The sequence below is a fragment of the Aethalodelphis obliquidens genome, unplaced genomic scaffold (assembly GCF_003676395.1).
Source record: "Aethalodelphis obliquidens isolate GAN/ISIS:26980383/991018 unplaced genomic scaffold, ASM367639v1 scaffold32, whole genome shotgun sequence".
Classification (NCBI taxonomy): Eukaryota; Metazoa; Chordata; class Mammalia; order Artiodactyla; family Delphinidae; genus Aethalodelphis; species Aethalodelphis obliquidens.
Genome location: NW_020837976.1, coordinates 14,900,181 through 14,923,353, shown reverse-complemented (window position 1 = coordinate 14,923,353; position 23,173 = coordinate 14,900,181). Strand labels below are relative to the sequence as shown.

The 23,173-nt window shown below is 57.1% G+C and overlaps 1 protein-coding gene across 50 annotated transcripts in view; it reads left to right on the top strand.

The window, feature by feature from the left end:
* CELF4 (CUGBP Elav-like family member 4) overlaps nucleotides 1–23,173 on the top strand; it is a 298,914-nt gene that overhangs the window by 216,873 nt on the left and 58,868 nt on the right. For 25 of the 50 annotated variants that reach the window (XR_003437294.1, XR_003437293.1, XR_003437292.1 and 22 more), the window contains exon 3: nucleotides 7,276–7,324. Coding sequence is in view for 44 of the 50 variants with exons in the window: in XM_027127827.1 (XP_026983628.1) it covers nucleotides 7,276–7,324 (49 nt within the window). In the remaining 6 variants the exon portion in view is untranslated. Of the gene's footprint in view, nucleotides 1–7,275; nucleotides 7,355–23,173 lie in introns of all 50 variants that reach the window. The other 25 variants (XR_003437290.1, XR_003437291.1, XR_003437289.1 and 22 more) reach the window with 1 other exon arrangement.

The window sequence follows — 23,173 nt, the reverse complement described above, 5'->3', positions numbered from 1 at the left end:
ATCTTTGAGTACCGTTCTCTGTTTCAGAAGCTTGTGCACAGTTCCACCTGAAAACACCTGATGGTCAAGGATATGTCTGATGCCTGGAGCTGGTGGATAGAGATAAGCTTGCAGGATGATGGGGACCCAGAAGGGCATCATGGTCAGGGCAAGTTCATGGGCAGGCTCCCTGTGCTGTCACACAGGGCCCCACGCTCAGAAGGGTCCCATGCTTAGTGTTTAGTGCTCTGCAGTTGCCACCTTGAAATTCTTAAAATTTTATCTTTGAACTTGTGTTCCATAAGTGAAGCCTGTGGCATGAAGGAGCCCATGTAGGGGGCCTGGGACCTCTGCTTGTGATCGGTTTTGCCTCCCACCGCCTGCCTGATCTATATACATCCTGGTCCCCATGTGAAATCACTCTGCCTTCTAGGCCAGCCAGCAACGGCCCGGGCGGGGTTTAGGGAAGATCGGGTGGGGCCCACTTTCCCCGTGGTACCCCAGGCTGGCAGCGCTGTGGCATGTCTGTCTGGTCAACAGAGGCATTGTCTTAGCAGGGGTGAGCATCTTTCAGCTGACTAATGCATCCCTGGCACAGCACTTACAATACCCTTGAGGATCACCCGCCCACTGTGGGTTAGGTCAGGGGGTACCATGGGCACAAGTGAAGTCTGGCTGTACTTCCCATGGCCCACCCTTGGCTGGATTGTACCAGGTCAGTCTGCAGTCAGTGGAAGAGAGAACCCAGCAGTCCTCAGGCCCAGCCTGACCCCCATGGTGCAGGGCGGGGCTCTGGGTACCTGCGAGGGTCTCCATGCCTGAGGAGACCCTCTCTTTCTTCTTAACCTTCCTGAGTCTGGCTCGCCTTTCTCTCCTCTGGCCAGCTCAAGGCACCCTCCAGGCATGAGTCACAAAAACGAATTGTATAATTTTGGTGATTCTGCATAGGCGTTAAATGTTCTGATGTTTGCACTTAAAACTGGCATCACACAAAATAAAGACGAATGGTAGAATCCATGCTAATAATTTAAAATTTATATTTTTCTTTACTTAAAACGACATCAAATAGCAGGTAAAAAAATACCATGACAAGTCAAGCAAGAGAGAGACCATGAAAGAAAGGGAAAGCTTTATATTTCAGTGCTTTAATGATGCTTTTTTCCTTGCTTTTTGAACAGGGGGCCCTGCAAATTAGGTCTCTCTTCCCAGAGCAGCAGTGCCACTGAAGATGGGGCACAGATGTCCCAACAGGTCCAGAACACAGGGTCTGCTGCTTCACCATTTCCATGACCGTCATGTGTGCTGGGGTGGGGGGCAGACAGCATAAAAGCTGAGTTCACTGAGGGGGATGAGAACAGACAGCAGGACAGATGAAGAGTAGGGGCCAGGCTCTGAGGAATGTGTGGGCGCACAGAGCTAAGAGCTGCTTCCAGTGCAGGCTGCAGGTTTGAAGAGAAGAAGGATCAGCATTACCAGATTACTGCATGGTTTTGGGAGATGCGAGCCCTCCTGGTGAGCAGAAAACGGGGTATCACCAGACACCCACACATCCCAAAAGCAGCCAGAAAGGACCCTCGGCTTTGAGGTTTGGACACCCACCCTGGAAGTGCGTCTGGGGGCTCAGCTGCCGGCTGGAGAGCACGCTAGCCATCTCCATAGGCCACGCCAGTAACCCTGCCACCCCACCTGTCCTCTCCCTCCCCCTCCCCAGCCCCGTGCAGGGCATTGGTCCAGACCTTCCTGAGGCATTTCTGGGTCACAGACTGGCAAACAACACGGAAGCTGACATTTGCTGGGAGCACCGCACTAGTTTCCTCCCTCATCTCGGTTAATCCCAACACCCAACCTGAATGAATTGTCTCATGATGTCTGTGATGTCACACAAGTACTACTCAAGCGTGAGCATGGGTGCACGTGTGCATACACACACACACACACACACACACACACACACACACACAGAGAAAGAGAGAGAGAGAGAGAGAGAGTGGTATAGGGCCATGTGTGGCTGGGGGGCTGAGAGATAACCAAGGAGGTCTTATTGGAAGGCCAGGAAGTCTTTTGAGGAAGAGGAGGGTTTGGATGGCCTTTGATGAGTGACAGGGAACTTCCCAGGCTCTTTCTGAGACAGATCTGGGTCAGCTCACTGGGGCCCGGTGTGAAGCAGGGGGCTTAGGGTCCTGAGAAGACAGGTGGAGGGGGACCCAGCTCCAGGAGGAAGGGCCCCAAGTGATCCTGCGGGCAGCAAGGGCTGTCCCCAGTGAAGCAGGGGCGAGTTCCGGACGTCCCCAGGGCTCACCCTGGCACTGGCTTAGGCAGGTGCCAGGCAGTGAGGGACAGAGGGGGCTCAGCCACCCCCCAAAACCTTCGTGCCAGCCCTTAGGAAGGTGATTGCAGCAGAAGGGAATCCGAGTGAAGACACTCCCTCTCTGGTCTGGTGGCAGAACACATGTGGACACTCAGGGACCAGGGGCCCCCTCCGCAGGCTGGGCCTGCTCTGGTGGGGTTTCATTCCAGCCTCAGGGAGCCCCTCGCAGGGCCAGTGTGAAGAGACACAGACAAGAGAATGGCTCTCACACAGGAACAAGCCCAGGGGCACGGCCCAGTTTGTACCAGAAGGACAAGGAAAGCAGTAACTGGAACCACGAGGGTTAATCAGAGCCAGCTTCCCAGATGCCGAGGGACGGCCCTGCACCCTGGCCCACAGTGGGCAGCAGAGACCCGCAGACCCCTGTGGGAGGGAGATGTGGCCCCCGGAGCAGAGATGGGAGGGGGTGTTGGGAGGGGGAGAGGGAGTCAAGAAAGAGCCAGCTGGCCTGTCCATCAGTCTGTCTGTCTGCCCACTGGCCACAGGCCTCTCCTTACGCGGGAAGCCACGCTGGACGGACAGGTGAAGCCTTTGGACCAGATCAATCATTGTATTTATTCTAATTGTATCGTAATCGTCCCCAAGGAACCCAGTTCAAATGAGCTTGACATTATTAAAATTTTAATGCCCAGTTTTCATAGCTGAATGAATATTTAAAGGGTATGTCCCAGCTTAAGTTATGATGATGAAGAAATTAATGGAATGTCTTGTTTAATGCATGGGTATGTGTTGATGCAAAAAGTGGCAGAGACGGGGAGAAGAAGGGGAGGTGGGGCCAGGGCAGAGGGGCCTGGGAGGGAAGGAGGCCCTGCCACCCACCACTGGCTGCAGCAGGGAGCAGAGAGGACCCCAGACCTAGGCCAGGACCACTGGCTCCCCCTGAGGGGCCCCCGGGGCTGGAAGCCTGAACACGGTCGATAACAAAGGAAGTTAGTGATGTCCCCAGAGGGCTGACCCCAGAAGCCTGAGGGTGGCTTCAGGGAGCTGTTCCTGACCCAGGGAAGGCGGCCCAGCTCAGGCACCTGGAGGCACAACCGGGGCTGAAGGCCACAGGGGAACATGGGGATGCTGATGACCCAGCCCCGAGGCCCAGGCCCAGGCCCTCCCAGAAGGATAGTACAGTGGCTGAGAGGGACGGGATGGCTGGACAGAGGAGCTGGGACGGGTTAGAGGAAAGGCACCAAGAAATGGGCCCCAGCGCATCCTCGACATTCACCTGCAGGGGATGCCCTGGGGCTCATGTGGCCAAGAGGTCCTGAGGCCACAGTCAAAGTTAGAAGACGGGCAAGGAGATGGCAACTGCCCCTCCCGCCTTCCTACCAGTATCCTCTCTCCCCTGCTTCACAGTTCCTGCCTCACTGTCCATCTCTGCGGCATGGTCTGCCCTCTACTCCCCAGGATGTAAGCATGTCCGGGCGAGGCTAGATGGGGCTGGAGTCTGGAACAGGGAAGAGAAACACGGGCCGAAGGAGGGAGATCTCCCTTCAGGCCCGAGGCATCTGTACAGAGCCTGCTCTACCTAAGAAATCTTCCCAGCTGAGCCTGACACTTTATTTCTGCTGAGAATTAAGAAAGCACGGGATTTCTTTCTCTCCCCATCTATCCTGGCTCCACCCTGACAGCCCGGCAAAGGCTGTACGGACTCTGACCATCCCTAGATAATAATAGGACATGAAATATGACCCCAGGAGCCACAGGTCCATGGGAACCAGGGCAATGCTGCTCCATTGTGGGTGCCCAGGCCATGGCTGAGGGCAGGTGGGAGGCTAGATGAGCCCCTGGGTCCCCACTGCCAGGAGCCCAGTGATGGAGGAGGTCTGGGAGCACCGTCCAGGGCTGGCCTGGTCAGGGAGGGCTTGCTGGGGGCTGGGGGGTGGAACTGAGGGGAATCAGGCCTAAGTCCGTGAGCCTGGGGCACAGCATTCACGAGTGCCCGGGTGTCAAGGACAGCGGGACAGCGGCTGACTGCCTGAGGGTGACATGCCCCAGGGCGGAAGGCTCCACGCACAGGCAGATTCCGTTTGCCTTGTTTAATTTACCACGGAAAATGGGTCCCATTATCACAGAAACAGTTCTACCCCAGCCCTCGTCCGTCCGTAGGACTCACCCCCTCTGCTCTCCAGAGAGAGTTGCTGTGGGACTCAGAAACGAGGTGCCAGGGGAGGCGTCCTCCCAGGGTCCCTGCCCTTCCTCCCAGCATTGCCTCTAAGCATTCGGGCTCGGCCTGGGCCTGCTCTGGCCCCAGGGACGGAGCTTCCTCTGCGGCCTCCTCCTTCCCTTGTCTCCACAGCAGCAGAGCCCAGCTGAGCCTGGTTCACACTCCTCTGCCTGCCCCTCCTCACGCCCCACTCCTTACCGGGGAAGCCTGAATCAGCTCACCACTCACCCCCTTCTCCACACTCTGTTTTGAACTTTCCTGGACCTTTCCTAAGCCTGTCACGTCTGGTTCCCAGAATCTCCCGAACATGTAGTCTGGTGTTAAGAGTCCTGGGTTCATCTTGATCACCGTTTACCACCTGTGTGACCTCAAGCTAGTTTCTTAACCTCTCTGAAACTCCATTTCCTTGGTTAAAGATTATCTATTTGCACGCATCCTAGGGGAAGTGACGATCATCCAACAATATAATTTTGTAGCAGCTGTTCATGTTCCTGTAGGTGTAGCAGTGCGGTGCCCCCTTTGCAACTCAATTCCCAACTTGACTGGACATTCTATACAGAAAAGGGAGAATTCCTGCAGGACTCTTCCCCCTGGAGTACCAGGAAGGCTTCAGGCCAGAGGCTGGTGGGGGTATGGGAACAGAGCTCACAGGCCGAAGGAACAGATGGGGGAGGAAAGTGTCCGGTCGTGAGGAATGGACTGACGCAAGAGGCGGTGGGGGCCAGATGTGGGGGACCAGGCGGAAGAGGTATTCGATTTGGTGGCCCAATTGCCCCTTGCCAGATGGACATCTTCCCTTGACCCCCTTCTTTCAGAGCAGCTTTGGGGTCAAATGAGGTGAAACACAGGAAGTCCAACCCACCCCGTCATCGTAACTTATCACGGTAGCACCGTGCCTGCCCACCCTGGCCGCAGTCTGGATGTGCCACTCCTCCGAGCTTGGCTTTTCATTGGCAAGAGAGAGATAATAACCCGTCCATGGAGCATTATAATAATTACATAAGCAAGAAAGCCATAGAAATATACCCAGGAGAATACAATGGCCAGAACTGGGTCCAGGTCAGCCGTGGGGCCTTTCTGCAGCTTTGGGGGAGACTAGGAGGAAGGGGTGTTCCAGAAAGGAGGGACAGCCTAGGGAAGCGCTGGATGTGGAGTCTCCGAAGACACAGAACGGGAACCCGAGAGTACAGCCCTTCTCCCACAGCCAGAGGCAAGCTCAGCCTCCTGGACCCTTCGCTCAAGGACTGGAAAGGAGGTGGTCTATGGGGGAGCCAGGACCCCCGAAATGAAGCTGGGAATTTCCTTCCTTCTCCCTGTTAATTGGAGGTTCCCGTAAACCCACACCTTCCTCCGCGGGCAGAGCGTACATACCAAGTACCTTCATTTCCCTCAACTCCATAAGGGGTGCCGAGTGGGGACCTCCTGGCAAACAATGGCACCCGGACCCCCTCTTAGTGGACCGGCCCCCCCCAGAATCCTATCTTACCCTCCGGGCCACCTGTGCTTCCTTTTCCTCTGTTCTGTGCCCTGCCTCCCGCCTCTGTCCTTCCTTGCGTGGCTCTGCCCTTCCCCTGGCCTCATCTTCACCTTGCTGAGTCACGGGCACCCACGCTCCCCCACCCATCGTCTTGACGCAACCAAAGCTCACTTCGAATCCTAGACCAGAAGGAAGCTTGTGACTGGCTAGTCCAGCCTCCATACACAAGGGGAATTGGCAACGGAAAGTCACCTGGTGCAGGACAAAAGCCCCAAAATAGCCCTGGCGGACCCAGGTTCCCGGGCACATCTTGCCACAAGGGGGCCCCGCCTCAGCTTCTCCATCTACAAAATGGGGGCATTTAGTATGTGCGCTGCCTGCCTTTCAAGGTTTGTTTGTGAGAGAAATGCAAATAGAGTAAGGGATAAGAGAGGTACAGGACAAGCAAAAGCATTGGCAAAGACATAAAATACAATTCCATTTGCGTGATTCCTACCATTTTTATTGTGTGAAATATCCTCAGGGCCTGAGAGCCCACCTTATGCCTCCTCCGGCATCCGGAGGATGGAAAACAGGCTGCGGAGCCCCAGATCCTGGAGTTCAGAGCCCCCTAGTGGCCTGAATGAGGCATTGAAACGGATCCTCCAGAGAGGCCGGCGGCTAAAAGGCTGGGGGCGTCAGGCCGTGCCTGGTGTCGTCCTGGCACCCAGACACCACGTGAGACAAGTAGCTGTGCCCACTCCACATACACCCCGAGGGGACAGCCTGGCCGCAGTCAGGAGCCCCAGCCCTGAGCTCTGCTCCAACAAGGAGCTGAGTGGTCCAGAGCCTCAGGCACCCCTGGGACCCCCCAGCCAGCGTCTGTAGGATACTGCGGGGATGGGGTGCAACTCACTGCCATGCCCCAACCTGGGCAGGAGTTAGTCTTCGGCCAGAGACCAGCTAGTTTCAGCAAAGCGATCTGTCTCCAGGGTGGGCCAGAGAGGGGACACCTCAGATTCTAGTATCACAGCAAGAGGTACTCAAAGCTGGGAGAGGGATCACTGGAGGTCCCTCTCAGGATTGGAGACCTCCAATCCTGAGAAACCCTCCTGAAATCAGGGGACCCTGGGGACCACACTGGGGAGGGGAGATGGGTGGGGCTTTAGTGAAGACCCGCTCGTTTGCAGCTGCGCGGGTACGCGGGTGTATGTGCCGGTGGTGTGGTGCGTGCACTATGTCCCCTTGAACACCTGCGTATCTTCGGGTGCAGACGCGTCTGCTCTAACACTGCCCCCCTGTGCTCTGTTGCAGATGAACCGGCCAATCCAGGTGAAGCCAGCGGACAGCGAGAGCCGAGGAGGTAGTAGCTGCCTGCGCCAGCCCCCTTCACGTGAGGGCCCACTTGTCTCTGCCCCTCCCCCTCCCTCCTTTCCTCCCCTCCCCCCTCCCCTCCCCCTGATGCAGCGTTGCAGCAACTCCCTGCCGCCTCCCCCTGCCCCCTGGGGACCTCATGGCCCAGGGTTGGAACAGGGCTTTGGAGCCCTGGGTGACGGATGTGGGGACAGAGTAAAGAGGATGGGGGAGAATTGGGGTCTGCCGTATGCTGGGGTTCCTTCCTTCCCATGAGTACACAAGTAGGATGTCCTGGGCACCCCACTGCCCCCTTTAAGACACCCAAAAGGGTAGGCCCACCTCTGTGTCACCAAGGCAATCCCCACTGGGATGGGACTGGACTAGTTGAAAGGGTGCCAGGCTGGGAGGGAGGAAATGTGTTTCAGTCCTGCCCTGGGAAGGCTCAGGCCAGAGTGGGTGAATCTGAGGGGGGCTGCCCACTGCGGGGTGGGGCTGCTGAAGTCAAGACCCTGGACCTACATACAGGTGGACAGGCAGATGTCTGGAAGGGGACAGAGCAGGAGGACAGAGCCTCACCCCCAGACTCAGGCCTCTTGCCCCAAGGGGAGGCTCTGTTCCGTCCACCAGCGGGGGCCTCCCCGCCGCTCCCCCACTGCACACAGAGGCTCAACCAGGCCAGGCTCTGGCTCCTCTGCCGAGCGGCCACCCTCCAGGCTTCTGGCCCGGGTGTCCGTGCCCACACCACGCCCCTGGGCTCTCCCTGGCTAGGCCTGGACACTCACTCTCCTCTCAGCTCAACCGGGCGCTGAGGAACTTCTCTCTCCCTCCCCCTCTCCCCCCCTCCCAATTTTCCAGGAAATTAAGAGCAAAAAATAGGCAAAAGCTATTTGCAAATTCAGTCAAGGTTCTTGTCCTGAGGAAACTGTAGTGTGGCCACAGGTGGCCTGCCCACCCCTGGGACCTGTGGTCCCTCCAGCACAGGCCTCTGCCCTCTGGGCCCCAACAGGGCCTCCACCCTGGCACAAGGCCTCTATGGCTCTGGGGCCCTCCTGACCCAGACCTCGAATCCCACCCAACAAACCCAGCTGCCCGAAGGGGCCCCGTGCCCCAGGGCACAGGTGCGCCTCCCTGTGGCCCTCTGAGAGCTCCCCATCCCGAGGACCCCGATCATGGGAGCGGGTTGGTTGAAGAGTAAAAGTGGTTCGGGTGTGAAGGGCTCATGCTGCAGACCGCACCTGGGTCACGCTGCTCGCTCCTGCCCCTCTCCTGGCAGTCCAGTTACTCGGTTTTCTCTGCACACAGAGGCTCCTCAAACACCCAGGGCCAGGCCCCCCGCCCTGGCGGAGAGAGGCGTGCAGTCTGGCCTCACGCAGGTGCCCTCGGTGACACGGGGCAGAGGCAGGGCCTCTCCCAGAGACTGTCTCCAGGAGAAAGGACCAGCAGGACCTGGCCCCCAGGTCACCTGTCAGGCAGTGACTCACCTGCAACGCCCTGTCCGTGTGGCAGGGCCAGGAGGCAGCAGAGACCCCTGGCTCTGGTAGGGAGGGAGCTCGGACGGTAAGTGGCACCTGCGGTCCCAGAGGAGGGGTCCCCGAGATGGGGGCAGCCAGAGACCTCGGAGGACGAGGACGTGGCACTTGAGTTGCTTTGAAGGAGGGAATATTCCACACCTGGAGAAGTCGGGGTGGCATGAAGAAGGCCTAGTTTAATCCAGGATGGGAGCAGGGTGTCGGGAAGCCTGCTGCCAGCGAGGCCGCCCTGCGCTCTAACGCAAACCGTTTCTCCCCTCACTGGCCTTGGAGGCAGCAACTCTCTAACGTCAAGTTGCTAACCTCATCTCCTTTCTCCCATATATCTCCTGCGCTGACACTTGCCCCAAACCAGATTAATCAGCTCTTTTATTCTTCCTGCACTAGAAAGGGGGGAAAAGAGAGCCAAACCTAAACATCTATCTATTAATTGCATATTCAGTATTAAACAAGGAGATGATCCTGAGTAAGCATCATCACCAAGCTATTTGAAAAGAAAAAGAAAGTTTAAAATAATTTAATATCCATTAAATACTTCTTCAGTGGGGGGAGGGGATGGGGGAGAGGTGAACATTAAAAAAGATGAAAGAAATGGGAACAGGAGAAAGGTATGGAAGGCAGGGGTGGGAGTGGAAGGGGCGGGGGAGGAACACGATGGGAAAGGAAGAGCCCAGAAAGGTGAAGGGAAAGGGGCAGAAGGAGGAGGGAGGCCTGGGAGAAAGTGGGTAGAGGGGAAGGTGGCAGGGAGCTGGGAAGATTTGGGGGCACAGCTGGGAGGAGAAAGGAGGGACAGGAAGAGGAAGTGGCCCCAGAGGGAGAGGTGGGTCTGCACCACCCGGGCTCTCCTCATCCCGGATTAGTTAGGTGCTTGGCTGGAGCTCCCCAGGAAGAGTACAGGACGGCAGCTCTTGTTCTGGTCCTGGGTTCTATTCCCATCTTTGTCCAGAATGAGCTCTGAGCTCTGGCGCGGACACTGCTTCTCTGGGCCTCCACCCCCTCGCCCAGGGATGGGAGATCTCGCTGTCCAGGAACGCTGCTGTTTACAGAGCACCCACTGAGGGCTGGGATTTGATTGGATTTGGCCATAGCACGCAGCCTGTGGGACCTCAGTTCCCCAACCAGGGATTGAACCCAGGCCCTCAGCAGTGAGAGCGCAGAGTCTTAAGCACCAGACCGCCGTGGGCCAGGACTTTAAACAAATACGTTTAATCCATACAAAAACGTTGGGAGGTGGAAGTTATTGGCCTCACTTAAAGGTACAAACCAAGGCACAGAAAGGCTAAGTAACTTGTTTCAGGTCACACAGCTAGGTGGTGGCAGAGCCAGAATTCAAAGCCCTGCCTGTCAGTAACCAGCACCCAGGTGCTCTGCATTCCTCTGACTCCTAGGATAGTCTTTCGGACTCAGGGGACAGTGGGAAGGTGCTGCAGGCGTTTGTCATACCTCTAGGGCTATTCTCAAGGTAAATGAGGGGAGAGGAACAGGGTCCCAGGTGAGGGAGTCAGGGCCAGTCTGGACGAGAAGCTCCCAGACGTACCCATAAGACATGAGAGACCAGGACTGCAGGGGTCAGAGAAGAGAGAACCCATTGTGGCCTGGAGCAAGCAAGGAGGGCTTCCTGGAGGAGGTGAAAACTGGACCAAGAGATGTAGACTTGGCAGGAGACAGTGAGGGCCCAAAGTGAAAATGGGACCCTGAACACAAGGCCAAGGGGTTGCACTTGTCTCCATCAGAAGGAGGAGCCACTGACCCCATGGAGGACCAGGCAAAGAGAGGGCATCACAGCTGTAACATCCCTGGGCAGGAAGAGAGGAGACAGCCCCTGATACCACCACCAAGAGCTAGGGCTCCAGCTAGGTGGGGAAAGAAAACCAAAGGAGAAAGAGCTTCCCTAGGACCCATCCCGCTGCAAGGAGAATCCTGTTAACCCCACAGAACTTGCTGGAGCAAGTCATATATCAACTCAGATTCACCCCCAAATAAGCAAGCCAGTTCATTCACAAGGGGAGTGAGGCAGGCTGGGGACAGAGAGGAACCAGGTAGAGGGCACCCTCCCACCTGCCCTGGCCATCTCAGAGGCAAGGACGCTTTCTTGGGCGTGAACTGTTGTGTCCTTTGCCTCCTAGCAGGCAGACACACCCGCCCCAAGAGCTGGTTCACGGTCCCCGTCTGAACTGGGTCTCCACAGCTGCAGGGGCCCTTCAGCCTCTCCGTTTCACTCTCAGCCTCTGGGTGGGTGCCCGCAGTGTGCTGCCCTGTAGCCCTGACCCCCTCCCCATCCTCCCTGGTCTCAGTCCAAATGAGTGCTACAGCTGAAGACAGGATAAGCTCCCCCCCCCGCCCCCCCGCCGCAGGCAAGGCTCCTGCAGCCAGAATGCGGGGGGGCGGGGGGGGGTCCTTTCAGGAAGTCAGGCTCTGAGCAGCCTGGCCTCAGGCAGCAAACCTGCTTGGGGGCTCCCTGGGCTGAACCGGAGGAGGCCGGGGCTGGGGTCCACCACCCCCCCTCAAGGGGCTCAAGGGGGTCAGCAAACAAGTAGGACCCCTTGAGGAGGGAAGGAGTGGCTGAGACCTGGGCCAGTACAGCAGGTGTAGGCCTGGTCCCACCCCACCTCCGCCAGTCCCAGCCACATAGCAGCAGATGTGAGCTGTGCCACGGGAAGCCACACCCCTCTGACCCCATCACCAGAAACCACTCCCACCTCTTCCCAGCAGCCAGCTGCAGGTCAGAAGTTTCAGCTAATGCAGCCTCATCCAGGGCCCAGATGAGGGAGGCACTCACACACCTTTCCCACCAACACGCTGTCCGCTCAGCGCTGACAAAGGCACCCACAGACAGACACCCAATTCCACACTCGTGCCTGGTGAAGTGAAACCGAACGTCCCCACCAGGGATCCAGTGACTGGGGGCGGGGCACAGACTGGGGCCACCCGTTTATATCTCATCTACATGAAATGACAGAACAAAGCAGCAAGATGTCAGGCTGAGGCGCTGGAGAAGTTAGAAACCAAGACGGCTTGGCAGGGAGTCCTGGGAAAGAGGGGACTCAGGGTTCAAGGGGCTGCCCCCTCAGAGGGAGCAGGGAGGCACTGGGGAGCCCTTCCGAGGGAACAGGAGCAAGGGTGAAAGCAGCCCTCCCGGGTGGCCGCCACGCTCTCACCCCTCCAGGGACCCAGACTGGAAACCACATGAGCACAGACACACTCCAGCCTCCAGCAACGTGTGAGACGTGTGAGCCCGAGCTCAGGAAACGGTCGTGCCCACCGTGGGGACCGATGAGGGGCTCCCACGGTCCCTCTCTGGCCCATCAGGCGTGTTTTCCTGGGGGGGCCTTGGTCAGGCCCAGGCTAGGGAGGCAAAGGGGCAGCTGAGACTGAACCTGATATGGGAGCCTGGACGGAGGCCCGATGATCGTGGAAGGAAGGGTGTAGGGTGGACACAGCAGGAAGGCTGAGCTCCGCGTTATAAAGTCCTGTGGTTCCTCCACCCGGGGCGGCAGGGCCTGGAGGAGGCTCCGGCGATGTCAAGGGGAGTGGCCCTGAGCTGCAGCCATGGACTGTCCCCCCCGCCCGCCCCTGCCCGCCCCGACACACACGCACACACACACACGGAAGCTTCTAGAGGGTGACGGAACCTCTTTTATGTACCCCTCCAAGTCCTGCAGAACCACCTGGGGCTGAAGGCCCCCACCCCCGAGCTTCCACCGCCTCCTCCCTTTGCAGACCTGGGAGCCCATGTCTGCGTCTCTCCACCAGTTCAGTCTCCCCCTCCTGTCTCCGTCTCTCTCTGGCCGGAAGGGCAGGGCAGGGAAGGCACGGAGGGTTGGGCGCAGGTGCGACAGTTCCTGAGTCATTCGTTTCCACCGAGGCAGGTGAGGGCCGGTCACTTAGCCAAGTGGCTCCTGCAGCCTCTCGCGGCTCCCTGTCCGTTTAACAGCATCTTCAGGGCGTCCGTCCCCCTCATCACAGCCGGTGCTCTCGTGGCAGCGGAGTCCCGCTGGGTCAGCAAATGAGGTTGGACACGATGCATGTGGACGTGGCTCTGAGGCCCTCCCCGAGGCCACATTCCCCACTATAAAACCGGGGCTGACTCCGTCTTCCCAGCCCCTCCACCATCTGTAGCCCCATCAGTTCCTGTGGCTTTTAAAATCCTATTAAGTTCCTCATTTCTCCTCTAAGCATTATTTTATTTCTAAACAGACCCAGACCATGTGCTGTCGGGAGGCCTTCAAGGGTCTGTTGGGGACCGGCTGAGGGGTGTGGGCCTCACCTTGCGGTCCTGGGGCCCACGAGACCCATGGCCACACTGGTGACCCGCCGATGCCGGGCTTCTCACGTCCAGACTTTTCTAGCTGTTTAGTCCCATGCTCTAGGTAGGCAATTTCGTGAGCAGCAGATGAAATGGCCCTGCTTTAGGAAAATTCAATATACAGAAGTTTCCATTTTCCAATCTTGAGAGGCAATAAATGACTCACTTGACAAAAGCTTCTGGGTGAACAGAAACCCCTCAGGGTTCTGCTAGGAAGCCCCTGTCCCAGGCAGGAGGGGGTACAAGAAACATAAGGCTAAAGGGCGGGGGGGAGGCACAGCACACTGAAGATTCATCTGAAATGATACCATGACAGTAAGAAACAAGGTTTTAAAAAACGGTGTTACTCTAGATGACCCCTGACCCGAGGTGCAGTTCAGGGGGAGGGGAGGGGGAAGGTGTAAGGAAAGGCTTGGAGGACAGGTGTGAACCCCTGCAGAAGGTCCTGGAGGGGGGGTGGACAGAGGCTCTGGCCCCAAGAACAGCCCCATTTCTGCCACAGCCAAGCCACCGTCTGGAAGTCAAGTCCCACAGCAAGAGCGCCCCCCACCTCCGCCCCAGCCTCTCCCCTTTGGGACCTCAGGAGCGTCCCCCCGGGGTCCAGCACAACCTGACCTCTACTTTGGGGCTCCTGGTTCGTACCCTGCTGGAGAGACCTCAGAATGAGTGAAGCCAACCCCACCCCAACTAGAGGGTGCGACCTTGGGCTGAGAAGGGGTCCAGTGACTGAGGCCCCAAGCAGCCACCTAAAGGAGAGGAGTCTGCAGCTCAGAGCAGAAAATGCCCCACACTCCCCACCCCCCGATCTGTCTGTGTCCCCACAGAAGCTCCTGGAAGCAGGCAGTGTGTGGACCCCCGGAAGTGTGTGTGATAGGGATGTGTTTCCTTTCTACACACACCCCTCCCAGACCCTGCAGACCCCCGTATCCTTAGATCCTCTGTCCTCCGGTTCCACATCGTGCTCCCTTCCTGCAGCTGTGTCTGCGCCCAGGGGCCTGGAGCGAGACATCAAGGTGAACCTTTGGCTGGGGGAGAGCTAAGTGCCCTGTTGGCCAGGACACAGCACCCCGTGGCCTGGAGGGGCCCAAGGAGCCACTGTGTCCACTTTCCCCCGTGAGTCGGACTCTCACCCAGCTCCCCCCGCTTCAAAAACCATCAAGAAGAAGAGCAACCCCAGGGCCTCTCTCAGCCCATCAGAGCTCAGAAACCCTGTTCTGTCAGCCTGCCCTGCCCTATTCCCACTGGAATTTCTCAAGCTGTAGACTGTAATGTTTTCCCTTGAACACCAGCCCCAAAGCCAGTGTCCCGGCAGATCTTCCCTGTACTTGCATCCCTGATGTATTTTGGACTGATGTTTAAGAAAAAGCAGTACAGTGTTCAGCTTGGGAAATTCATGTCAGACCTAAGACAGCGCTTCCCCACTTCCCAGACAGTGGTGGCGCTCAGCCTCGCGCGGGGCCCTCTGCTTTCTGGAAGGACTGAGGATTGGACATTTCATCACCAGGCCAAGTGGCCCACCCAGGGCTTGGCTTCTTTGATGGGCAGGAAGTTCTACCACATATCTGACCATAATCTCTCCTACTGTTTAAGCACTTCCAAGTTAGACTCCCTAGATCATGGTGCAAGGTTCCCCTGCCCTGGGGTTTTATTCTCCATAACCCCTGTTCCTTCTGTCTTAAAAGGATCTTTGTCTCCTTTCTTTCCCAAGCTCCTTTTAAAAAGAAATTTTAAAACTCCAGAAAGGTCCTCTGGTTGACACAACTGAACCCAAATAGCAGCTGCATGAAGACAGGTCTCTGTGGTTGGGGAAGGAGGTGGCTGGTGGGAACGGTCCCTAGAGAGGGCCCCGTGGGGCAGGCACACATTATAGATACCTCGGTAACTCCTGCCATAAGTGTGAAATTATAATTAACTGCAAACCTGCCAGGCTTAAAGGGACTTTAGGTTTTCAGCTGGGGGAAAGGGTGTTGATTGATCTGCATTTTGTTTTTAAGGTTCTTTTAATCCATTCGGCAAGTTAAGTTGAGACTCACGGCTCCTCACCAAAATCCCTCTGGCCCCGGCTAATTTAGCAAAGGACTGTTTCAGGGGAAATGGGATATTAATTATTGCAAATGGGCTCCTGGATGATATATAGAAGCGGCCTCATGTGTGCCCAGGGTGAAGGGGCTGATGACAGGAATAGGAATGACAGAGAAAGGGACCCACGGGGCCCTGTCTCCCACTCCGTGCCGCTCCCACGGAGTCCTGTTGCGGGCATTGTGTGGGCAATGCAGGGGAAGATGCCCGCTTCCTCAGGAGACAGGCAGGACCAGCAAGAGGATGTCACAGGCAGTCCTTCCTGGACCACGCGTTCCTCAGAGAGGCAGCCCTGACGTGGGCAAGATGTATCCAGTGCCCTCCTGGCCCCCAACACACACCCCTTGGAACAGCCTGAGAGCAATATGGGAGCAGTGAGGCTGTGCAGTGGGAGGATGGGATGGGAGGCAGAGAGAGACAGCACGGACCAGAGAGATCAGAAAGGGAAACACCCAGGACTCCCCTGGTGGTGCAGGGGTTAAGAATCCGCCTGCCAATGCAGGGGACACGGGTTCGAGCCCTGGTCCGGGAAGATCCCACATGCCGCGGAGCAACTAAGCTCGTGTGCCACAACTACTGAGCCCACGTGCCCCAACTACCGAAGCCCACGCGCTTAGAGCCCGTGCTCCGCAACAAGCCAAACCACCACAGTAAGAAGTCCGCGCACTTCAACGAAGAGTAGCCCCCGCTAGCCGCAACTAGAGGAAGCCCTCACCCAGCAACGAAAACCCACCGCAGCCAAAAATAAATAAATAAATTTATTAAAAAAAAAAAAGGGTAACACCTGATTGACCTTCAGAGGGGAGACGATTTGAGGGAGGAAAGGCAGAGTTTTCCAGGTGGGAAAATAACCCGGTCAAGGAAAGCTTGGAGGATCCCAAGAGGCCAGAATCAGGCGTCTACTGTCGGGGGAGGGCAAGATATGGGAACAGTGATTTCCAGAAGGTGCTGTAAATTGATGCCTTTAGGCAAAGGGAAGCCATCTAAGGCTTTGGGGCAGATATAAGTCGTGCTTTGGAAACCGTAGCTTAGGGAGACTCAGCCAGATGGGGGAAGGGAGCCAGAGCAGGGGAGAGAGAAGGGCCAATGCTGGCATCACACCCACATGTCCTGCCCTTCCCACAGTGATGTCTCACCACCTCATGTCACAAAGGGGATGGTGACAGCCCCTTGGAGCTGCCATAGGTGGAATACAGTTGGTGAGCTGTGGAATCTCCCCTGATGACAGCTGCTGCAGTTATTTTATTCTTGGTGTCCAGTCCATGGGAAATGAGAGGTGACGGGGGTGAGGACCTCTGACAAGGTGTGATCAACAAAGTGCAAAGAGAAATCATACTGCCCAGGGCCAGAGCTCTACTGTGCGTATGAATTTACCAGAATGGGGTGGGACAAGGAAGGCTTCCTGGAGGAGGTGATTATTGGAATGACAGGTTTACCAAGAGGTAGGATCTGGGCTGTGTCACAGGCAAAGACATGAAAACAGGGACAAGCAAGGCAAGTATGTGGCATCTTAGACTTTTTAAAAAATAATGTAGAAGAGTTGCTTTGGCTAAAGAAGAGAGAGTCCAGAAGACCAGATGTGATGCATTGTGGGTCTCACTGCCGCTTGCATTCCAGGGTGTGGACACCTATACCCGTGAACGGACAGTGTCTGAATCTGGGGGGGGGGGGGCCTGTATCTTCTCACCCTTCAGTCCAAGTTCACCAGGCCCAGTCTTCCTGATCAGATGTGCCTGTCTGCTCTCCTTCCCCACCCAGCCCAGGACGATGCACAGGGGAACCAGGCAGGCAATGCCTGCAGCAGCTGCTGCTGCTAAAGCCAAGCCAGGGCTCTGGAAGGAAGATGGCTAGAGCCAGCAGGGCCTCGGTTCTCCCATTAGGTCCTCCAGAGCCTCCAGGAAGAGCACCTCAAGCCCTGCACCAGCCCCGCAAGGTGGATCGAGCTGCACCCCCATTCTCCTCAGAGGGGAGAGGTGACTTGCCCAAGATCACACAGCCAGTAATCAGCCTTCACGCCTCAACCCTTCTGGGCAGGACCCATGCCTTGCTGCCTTCTCTCAGGTCTGGCTGGGGTGCTGAGACCCAGAGGAAGTTCTCCCAGCGTCAATGCCACCCATCAGAGGCACAAAGGATGAGGCTGGACCACAGCCTTAAGGAGGAGCTCTCCAGCTCCTCACTCCCCTCCCCCATGTCCTTTGGGAATGGGGGTGGGTGTAGGAGGAATCGGGGAGGGTCTGAAGCTGAACTACCCAAGGTGCAAACCCAGTCAGCAGCAGGATGAGCCCTTCTCAGTGTGGAGGCCCTTCTCAGGGAGGAGCAGGTGGAGAAACTCCACGTCTGCCCGGCAGAGGAGAGCCAGCCTGGGCACTCAGGGCGTTGTCTGTCCGGGCCTGATGAGGAGGAAGGCTTTGCAGAGGCTGGAGGTCAGCAGGGACCAGCCAGCACAGATTTTCTTTTCGATCATATCAGAGACAAACCCATGATCCTGACATCACGGATGCCATATCCCAACAGAGTAACAGGCCCTGGTGACTTAGGAGGTTTAAGGCTTGGACGTGAACGGCCAACGGCAAGTGACTCAAAAGTGCAGAGAGATGATCCCCGCCCCTGGAGAGCTGACCATGAAAGTCAGATGCCTGGTCAGGAAGGTGTCTTCAAGTCTTTGCCGAGCTTTGGACCCTAGGGAAGCTCCCAGTCTGGTGAGGAGATCAGTTTATGGCCTCAAGAGCACCAGATGAGCAGTGGAGACAGCAGGAGGCACGGCCGGCAGAGGAGAGAGCTGTGCAGGCGGAAGCAGTCAGGGAAGGCTTTCTGGAGGAGGCTCCCTACTGGAGGGGATTCAGGCTGAGAAGACAGTGAGACAAGGATGCAGGGTAAGATGAGGAAACCAGCTGGCCCAAGGAGAGGGTTCTAAGGAAGGCCCCGCTCAAGAGTTGGATATTTTCTGGAAGATGAGGGGAAGCGGTGATTGGTGGAAGCTGGATATGGGAAGACTGGCCACCTGCAGGGGGGGACTGGACAGGGTGTCAGGGAGACCAGGGAGAGACTCTTCCAGCCTCCAGCTGTGAGGGGAGGGGCAGGGGGCATGGGAATTAAAACCTAAGTTCAAGAGCCCTTTTGTCACCATGAAATACAAGCCCCAAAGCCACCTGTGTCCTAACCACTACCTGCTGCCTTGAGACCTCCAGGTACATGCCCACTTTCAGGCACATGGCCACCCTCGGACAGCCCTCTCTGACCCTTCCCAGCTGCCCAGCTCTACGTGGTCAGAGCCCTCGTCAGGGTCCACCCTGCTGGAATGCTTTCTCCAGCTGTTCCTCGCTGGTCTTTCCAGCTCAGAACCCCTTTCCTTCCCTCTGTCTGAGCCGTGAAGTCAGGCAGTGGTTGTTAGTTTCTCGTCTCTCCGTCGAGACTGTGCCCTCGGTGCGGGCAGGCGTGTCCAGCCCTGCACCAGAGGCCAGTCTCCCACTCATCTCGCTAAACAGCAACTTTCTCTACTATCCCAGCTCTCTGCTGGCCTAAAAGCTGCCCCCTCTTGCATGTCCCCACCCCCAGCCCCTCCAAAGCCAGGCCCACAAGCAGGGGGCAGATGTGGGCAGCGGGGTGGGTGCCGCTGACATTGGCATTCTCCTTGCAGTGCGTCTTAATAATTTAATGGCTATTAGCAGAGCCGCAGTGATGGGGGGCAGGGGGCGCAAAGGGAAGATTTATAGAGAGAATTCACTCCAGATTGGGGTTTTGTCTTCCTCTGTTTTCCTGGCATTTATCATGCATGTTTTAATTTGGATTGGAGAGTTGCTACCATCTGGCCATTATCGCAAAGAAATATTCATTTTCACTGAGTGACACAGGCTTCATTCATCACAGAGCGTGCTGATGGCCCCGTGAGTGTGGGGCTGCGCTTTCTCCTTCATTTGAAATGAACCTTGAGCTATGAGTAGGTCCAGTTCAAGGGGAGCAGAGGCACAGGGCCGGTGACCTCCCAGCCAGGTGGGCAGGGAGCACTTTGGGGGAGGGCGAGGGTGGGAGTGGGGGGAGCCCTCCCTGCCATCAGAGTCCTCCCACCTCCCCTCGCCTCCCCTGGGTGTGTGTGTGGGGTGGGGGGGGCGGGGGCTATTGGCGGCCTCCACAGTCTCCCCCAGGCATCTGACAATCCCCCACTCACCCTCATATCCAGGGCAGCCCTCAGGCCAGACCAGAGAGCTGGCAAAGGGTGGCCCCCTGCTGTGGCATCCGCATCTGCTAAAGGCACTGATGATGTCCTGCCAAGGGCAGAACTGCTTAAGCACTCTCTCCCTACCAGGACATCGCTCTAGTGGTGTCATCTCAGGCCAGGGCTGTGTGAGGAGCAGAAGGGCCTCCTGGTTCTCCTCTCATCACGCTATGGTGGCACCATCGGGGCTGGGCCTGTGGGGAGAGACGTGTCTGCCTCCAATTGGGACATTTCTGGAGTGTCACCCTCGTATCCACGCGCTGCTCACTGCACAAGCCGTCAGGGGCCAGAAGCCCTCCTGTCAGCAATGGGAACCCAAGCACGACGCTGGACACCCAAGGGGGGGGGTGACAGAGCACCCCTTGATTGAGCTGAGTCCCGCTCTAAGCCCACTCGATAAACAGGCATCCAGCTCAGCAAAACGGAGAAAATCATTTTTCATCCATTTTAGATAGTGAGTTTTCAGGGCACGCAGAATTTGTTGGGCCCCTTCTGTATTCCCTGCCTGGTGGGGATCAGACTCCCCACCTCACCCTCCCACCCCCAGCGTTTAACACTCCCAGAGGGGAGCCAGCGAGAGTCTGAAACAGCTTCATAGGGGAGATGTGTGCTTTGCCAGAAAGGCAAAATCGGGCAGGAGGGCTTTCAACTACAGAAGTTCCGTATCCCAGGGGCCCGCTGACTTTCCTGGTCTCTGTCCTGGAAACTGTGGCCAGACTCTGAGCCTGAGGCCCTGACACCCACCCACCCACCCGCCGCCACTAGGACCCACATCTGACCAAGACCCAGGGGACGGTGCTGAAGGAATGGGAGCCCAAGGGGGGAACTGTGAGAGCTTTGCTGCCTCTTCCGCCATCAGAGAAGAAAGGCGCAGACATCCCACCCCCGCAGTAGCCCGCCTTCACCTGGTCTCGTTCTGTAAGCACTGAGTGATTGAGCCTTCCTTGTGCGCACGCCACACCCATCCAGATGAGCCCAGCCAATGTGATTCTTGGCCACAGGCAGTTTACAGTCTAGCTGGGTCTCAGGTAAAAACAATGAGCCCATTAGGAAACCAGAAAAGACCTCTAATACGCGAAGACCTCTAATAACCGCAAGTGAGGGCCATTGGGTACGGTACAAGAAACCAACAGCCCTTATCCCCTCCCCTCTGCCTTGGGCCAGGTCCTTTCTGTGGGTGACTGTTTCCCCGTCTTCCAGTTCTGTGACTTACGTAATATCAGGTAATCACATTGCTCCATTGTATAGATGAGGCAACTGAGGCCCACAGGTTTACTGGCTGGGGTCACCAGCTGGTGGGCGGCGCCTGCATCTTGAAAGGAACCCAGGTCCCTCTGATTCCCAGCACCGCGCCGTGGGTGTGGAAAAACCTAAAACAACTTTTAGTAGGAGGAGGCATTTCAGCTGGATAGGATAGGAGCTGCAACATTATAGGCAGGGAGACCTGCCAGCCTGTCCTTAACCCCTGGTTTTCTATCCTGGCACTTGTTGAGCTAAATTAGCTGTCCTCCGCGGGATCCCTCCTCCCCGCTTCCGGCAGCCTGGGGTGAGGTCCCCACCCCCTAGGAAGGCGGGGACTGTCGCTAATCTGTGAGAAGGGCCCCTCCCCGCGCCCCCCGCCTCCCCAGGAACGCGGCACCGCCCCCTCCTCCCTTGGAACTCATTCCGTGACACCAGCAGCTCTGAAACATCTGTTCCTCTATCCGGGACCCGCAGTTTGAATAAATTACCCCGACTTGGCGGCAGCCTGTTATTAATGGCCTGAGTTTTATAAGATGCTTTAGTTTAATAACACTGTAGCCCAGCGCTGCACTTCTCCCGGATATTTTTATATTTCGCCTCCTCCTGCCTCCCTCCACCCTCCGCCGCCTCCAGAGCTCCGGTCCCAGAGCCACGACCCCATCACCCCCCTCCCCGCGCCCCACTGGCTCCTCCCCAGGAACCCGGGACCACCAGCCGCCACCTCCCTGCCACTGTCTCAAGCCTCGGAAGAGGGGACCACCACTTGGCTGGTTGCTCCTCCCCCAAGGGAAGCCCACGGGGACGGAGAGGCTGAAGGCAGGGCGATGGGCAGAGAAGATGGCCGAGGCACGTTCTGCGCTCCTCACCCCATAGCCAGGGCTCTGCTGCCTTTGGGGACCTGCAGAAATCTGGTGAGCGAACCTGCCTCTCCCCAGTTGGGCTGGCAGTGTCTGCAGCTCGCCAGGGGCCGAGGCCACAACTTTTATCTTTATTCACTGTCCTTGGCTCTTCATTATTTTGTTGGTTTGTCCATGTGCTCATGCCTCACACACCTCCTACAGGAAGTCCTCCCAGGTTACCGCCCATGGCCCTTTCTGCTCTTCCTACAAGCCCAGACACACCCCTTCTCCACTGCCTTCTCTCTGTCCCCGTCTCTTCTCTCCACAGCCTACCGGCCAGTCTTCTTCAGGAACCCTCTGGGGCCTGGCCAACCCTTCTAGAATTAACAATAGGCACTCAAACGTGTGTGTTGCTTCAACAAGCTTGTGCATCTGTGTGGGTGAGGCTTCCTGCAAAGAATGGGTGCAATCACTGAGAGGGAAAAAAGTGGGCCAAGGAGTGGGTGGGTTTGTTCGCTGGGGATATAGGATAGAAAGCGTTGAGGCTTAAATAAGTAGCCAGTGTAGTCATGTCCTCAATCTGTTCCCAAAAATGTAGACCACAGTCACGGTCTAGAAGTGCAGAGATGTAGGCTCCCTGCAGGCCCATCCCCCCAGCTCAGGAAACCATGGATACACCTCACCATGAGGCTGCAGTGAGTTGGCCCTGGGATAGGTTTGGGAGCCTGCCACCAGGAGGCCCCCTGAGTGAGTGCTTGGAAGTAGAAAGAGAGGCTGTTCCTGGTTGGGGAGGGTGGGATGGGACAGGCAGGACAAAAGGAGGGACAGATCCACCAGTCTCTGTCCCCGTGAGGGTTCTGTGAGCCCCAGAAGCCCAGATGCCGCACTCCAGGGAGGTCTTGGAGGGAGCCCCAGGGTCAAATTTAACTGTGTAGTCCCCTGTTCCTGGGGAGCCGGTGGTGAACCAGCCAGCTCTAAAAGGGAGGGTACTGCACCCCCTTCTATCCCCCCACCCCCGCCCGCGCCCAGTTCCAAGGGCTCCAGCGGAACGGCTCTTCCTGCTTCCCATTTGGTCTCATACTCCTTTGGGACTCTGCCTTTTGCTAAGAGCCCCACCATTATAACATAATTACTGCTGAAAATGACCTTTAAAATATATTTTAAATTCAAAATGTCTTTAAACCCTTCACTGAGCACCATTTTTCAATTTCAACGACTATCTTCGTTTTTTGGGGGGAAGTGAGGGGTGGGGGGTGAAGGAAGGAGTCCTCCGCAAGGATTTCGAGTGTTAACCTCTCCTACAGAGAAGACCAAGCGGGCTCGGCACTGCCTGGCAGGGGCTCAGCGTGGGCAGGAGGAGAGGACAGGCCAGACCCAGACCAGAGCGCTCTGCCCCGCCTGCACTCGCCCACCCTCTGCCCCCAGCCTCCAGCCTAACAGGCTCTCACTCACCCCGGGGCATGTGAATAAGAGCCAGGGACGTGCCCTCCCCCTCCAGCTTTCTTCCTCATCTGTCCTCCTTCCAGAGGCCATCCACATGTGATATTCAGTTCCCTGCCTTCTCAGCACCCTCCAGGGGCCCCCAATTCCTGCAGGATGGCGCCCCTTCCCCACTCTGCACCCGCACAGCTCCATTTCATGCCCCCTT